The following is a 3,950-nucleotide window of genomic DNA, read 5'->3' as shown; positions in this document are numbered from 1 at the left end:
GGAAAGAGGAGAGGCACTGGACATATATTCTCTAGGCCTTTTAGAAAACATGGAGTGGCTCCTTTGGCAACATATATGTGAATCTACAAGGAAGGTGATATGGTAGATATCAAGGGAATGGCGACTGTTCAAAAAGGAATGCTCCACAGATGTTACCATGGCAAAACTGGGAGAGTCTACAGTATTACCCAGCATGCTGTTGGCATTGCTGTAAACAATAAACAAGTTAAGGGCTGGCTATTCTTGCCAAGAGGATTAATGTGCATATTGAGCATATTAAGCAATCTGCGAGCAGAAATGACTTCCTAAAATGTGTGTAGGAAAATTACCACAGAAAGAAGGAAGCCAAAGAATATATCTGTGTGTTTTTATGATATTTATTGAAGAAAGTGATATTTTTTAACATGACATTATGTATTTGAATTCTAGCATGAAAACTCAAAATGCAAGTAAAAAAACTGGGATATTTGCTACAAACAAATATATAGTCAATATACAAAATGTTCATATGATGCTAATGTATAATTGATACAACAGTTAAAATGAACAAATAATGTAAAAAGGCAGTTCACACATAAAAATAACATTGATAGGTATGCTTCAAAAGACAAATAACCTATACAAATATAAAACTTTAACCTCATTTTTAATCAAATAAATAAACAAATAAAATATCTCTCATATAATGTCAACAAGAGAAAGTAGAAATAGTTCCAGTTTTTCTAGAGAGCATATGTACTATATATAACCTGAACCTGTGTATGTCATTTTGTCAAGAAATTTATTTTAATAAAATGACTAAGGATATAATAACCCCAGTAATGTTCATTTTATCTGTCCTTGGAAGAGAGAAAAATTATAATTAATTAGTGATCAGTAAGACTGTAACTAAAATCTCTTAATATAATGATGTCACATGATAGAACACTGTAGTCATTCAAATGATGGCATGAGTTTGTATTTATTGACAAGCAAAGATATTTGTGACATATAGGAAAGATTTTTGAAGAATTGGCACAAAGACATTAAAAATAGCTACCTGATTAAATAGGAATGTAAGGTTTATCTGCTTTAAGAATAATTTCCTAATGAAGACATGCCATTTTTATAAAAATGAAAGAAAACATTATTTTTAAATTTTAGAAAATTAAAAGGGAAAGATTTTTTTAGAAGCAGAGGACCAAACACAAGTAGTTTATCTTAAATGATACAGAGAAGAGGTGTTTTTACTAAATGTATATTCAAGTGGCTGTCCTGAGAGAAGTGATATATTCTTGTCATGGAGAGAGATGACATAGTTGACACAAGCTATTTGGGTTATTTGACAAACTCCACTTGCTCTGCTTGTCAAATGGCCAAGCAACCTTCTAGTTATAATTTGGCTTCTGTTTCTATTTGCCTATTGGCAGTGTGGGAACGCTGATTAGCCACAGGGATATGTAGTCCTCTGGAATTACATTTATCTGTATCAATTACTAACTTGCCACGTTAGTTCCATATGAAATAATTGTTATCAGAAACATTACTTGGTGAACATTATCCTCAAGATTTATAACTGTTAAAATTGTGTAAGATATCTTACTTTAACTTAAATTATTTAAGAAAAGGGGTTGTGATCAATATATCTCAATAAAATGATCAATATGGAAGTCAAATTTCAAGTCCACAAAAAGCAAAAAATGGATTTTTTTAAAGTATTTATTTATTTCATGAAAGAGAAAGAGAGGTACACTTGGCAATGTCTTGCCATACCATGCTGCCTCCCCAGCTGCCTACCTAGCCGGGATCACAGGGACATGGAGGACACCGAGTGTATTAAGGTCAACCTGGAATCTGAGCCCAAGACCTCTATTCAGCTCTAGCGCCACACAGCAGTGCCGGGCCATCTGCATCATGATGGCTGGGCCAATTATTTTGATATATAATATTTAAAAGAAAGTTGTCAGTTAGAGAAAATCAGTATTTTATTCTCTTTTTATATTGAAGAAATGTCTGAATTAATTTATTTCTTAAGTAACAGCTTTTTCCTAATCTATATTGAATATTGCTGCAGTATCTTTTATTTCTATATTTCAGATTTGGTTTTCTTCTGGAGCATTTATCCGTGCTGATCTTAGTGAATGGGGCATGAGTTTAACAATCAGAGCCCCTAGTTTAGATTATAGAAACACCTTGGGACTTTGTGGCACCTTTGATGAAAACCCAGAAAATGATTTCCATGATAAAAATGGAATAAAAATTGATCAAAGTTTTAATGATTGTGTTGCTTTTATTAATGAATGGAGGTAAGAAAGTAAACTATTTTTCACTTGATTTAAGAAGGGGGGAGGTAACTCAATACTCTTTCTTTTACAACATGTAACAACAAAAAATGTTCTTGTCTAAATTACTATCCTTTTCTGTTTTACGTTTGGAAGGATTTTACCAGGAAAAAGCATGTTTGACACGATGCCTACTTCTCTGCCATCACCAGAAAAACTATCTTTCTGTAGCTGCTCATTAGGCCCTGATTCACTATATCTATCTAATCATCTGGACAGTGCTTCTCAATCAGAAATTGCTGCAGGTTGCAAAGACCTCAAACATGTCAGATTCTCTTCTTTGATACCAGAACTGGATGTCACCTCTGAATATATTAATTCAGAGGCTCTTGTCAGACAGATAAACAAGCATACATCTAGAGAAGAAAATAATTTGAATTTCTTTCTGCAAGAAAAAATGCTTGTGAACCTAACCAAACTGGATTTAAATTTACAAAGACATCCTCGGAAAGAAAAACAAGACACATCAAAAACTTTAGACAATGAAAGACATACACAGGATCCAGGTAGCCACAACAAAGAAATGAGATGGAATGGACAGAACAGATGGAAACAGCAAAACTTTCATGAGTTTTTTCCTTGTTTGCTTTTCAAAGTCTCAGCCATACCGACCTGGAAAGGTTTACTTATTTTTTCCCTGAGGACTACGCAGAGGATATCCACCAGGAGTTTGTCCCCTCATGGCCCACACCCTCTGGCCTTACCAAATCCAGCACCTTAGCCCTCTGTCAACAGAATCTAGCCAACTCCAGCATAGGAAGGCTCTGTCTATCCTTTCTTGGCACAAGACTAGACAGTGTTATAGACATGTGTGTTCAGGATGTTCTGTTAAAAGATGATCTTAGCTGGGCAGAAGCAGGTGTGGCCCTTTTAGAGAATGAATGTGAAAAGCGGATTTTGGAAGAGGGGAGATATAACGCAAAAGTATATACCAAGTCAATTGAAGACATTCTCTCCATATTAAAATGCCCCAATTTGTGCAGTGGCAATGGGCAGTGTATGGAATGGGGGTGTGCATGTCTCCCGGGCTTCAGTTCCTATGATTGCAATGATTACTATGGTAAGTACACACTAACTTTGAAACACATATGATATTTGATTATACGATGTTCCTTTTTAACTTCCAGTATCTTTCTCTCGCTCTCTCTCCCTCCCACTCCCACTCTCTTTCTTTCTTTCTCACTTTTTTTTTTTTGTCAGAAGGCACAGAGAGAGACAGAGATACACACAGAGAGAGAGGGAGGAGGAAAGGGGGAAGCATCCCCAATGGGGTGTGATCATGCCATAATCCTGCCCCTTCTCCACCTTTCTCCGCTCTTCGGAGTTCAGGGAGCCCACGCACACTTGCCCAGAGATTTATTTTTGTTTCTAAGGTTTTTGCCATAAGGTGCCTGCACTTACCAGAAAGACAGACAGCAAGCCAAAGTGAGAAATCATCCCCTGGGGGATGGCCATAATGCAGCGCAATCCCTTCTCTTTTATTATCCTTCTGGGATTTTGGATGCACACACACACACACACACACACACACACACACACGCAACACACACACACACGTGCTTCAGCATAATTTTCAAGCCACCAGGTCCGGGACACAAACTGCAGTCGGTCACGTGGGACTCCAGCACG

At 36.6% G+C, this 3,950-nt stretch overlaps 1 protein-coding gene across 1 annotated transcript in view; it reads left to right on the top strand.

The window, feature by feature from the left end:
* VWDE (von Willebrand factor D and EGF domains) overlaps positions 1-3,950 on the top strand; it is a 100,394-nt gene that overhangs the window by 39,792 nt on the left and 56,652 nt on the right. Inside the window, 3 exon segments of the mRNA XM_027765747.1 lie at positions 2,077-2,285; positions 2,418-2,893; positions 2,896-3,381. Of these exon segments, the coding sequence (XP_027621548.1) occupies positions 2,077-2,285; positions 2,418-2,893; positions 2,896-3,381 (1,171 nt within the window).

The sequence above is a fragment of the Tupaia chinensis genome, unplaced genomic scaffold, assembly GCF_000334495.1.
Source record: "Tupaia chinensis unplaced genomic scaffold, TupChi_1.0 Scaffold139677_1, whole genome shotgun sequence".
Taxonomy (NCBI): Eukaryota; Metazoa; Chordata; class Mammalia; order Scandentia; family Tupaiidae; genus Tupaia; species Tupaia belangeri.
The sequence above is the reverse complement of the archived record's forward strand: the minus strand, read 5'-3'. Positions and strand labels throughout refer to the sequence as shown.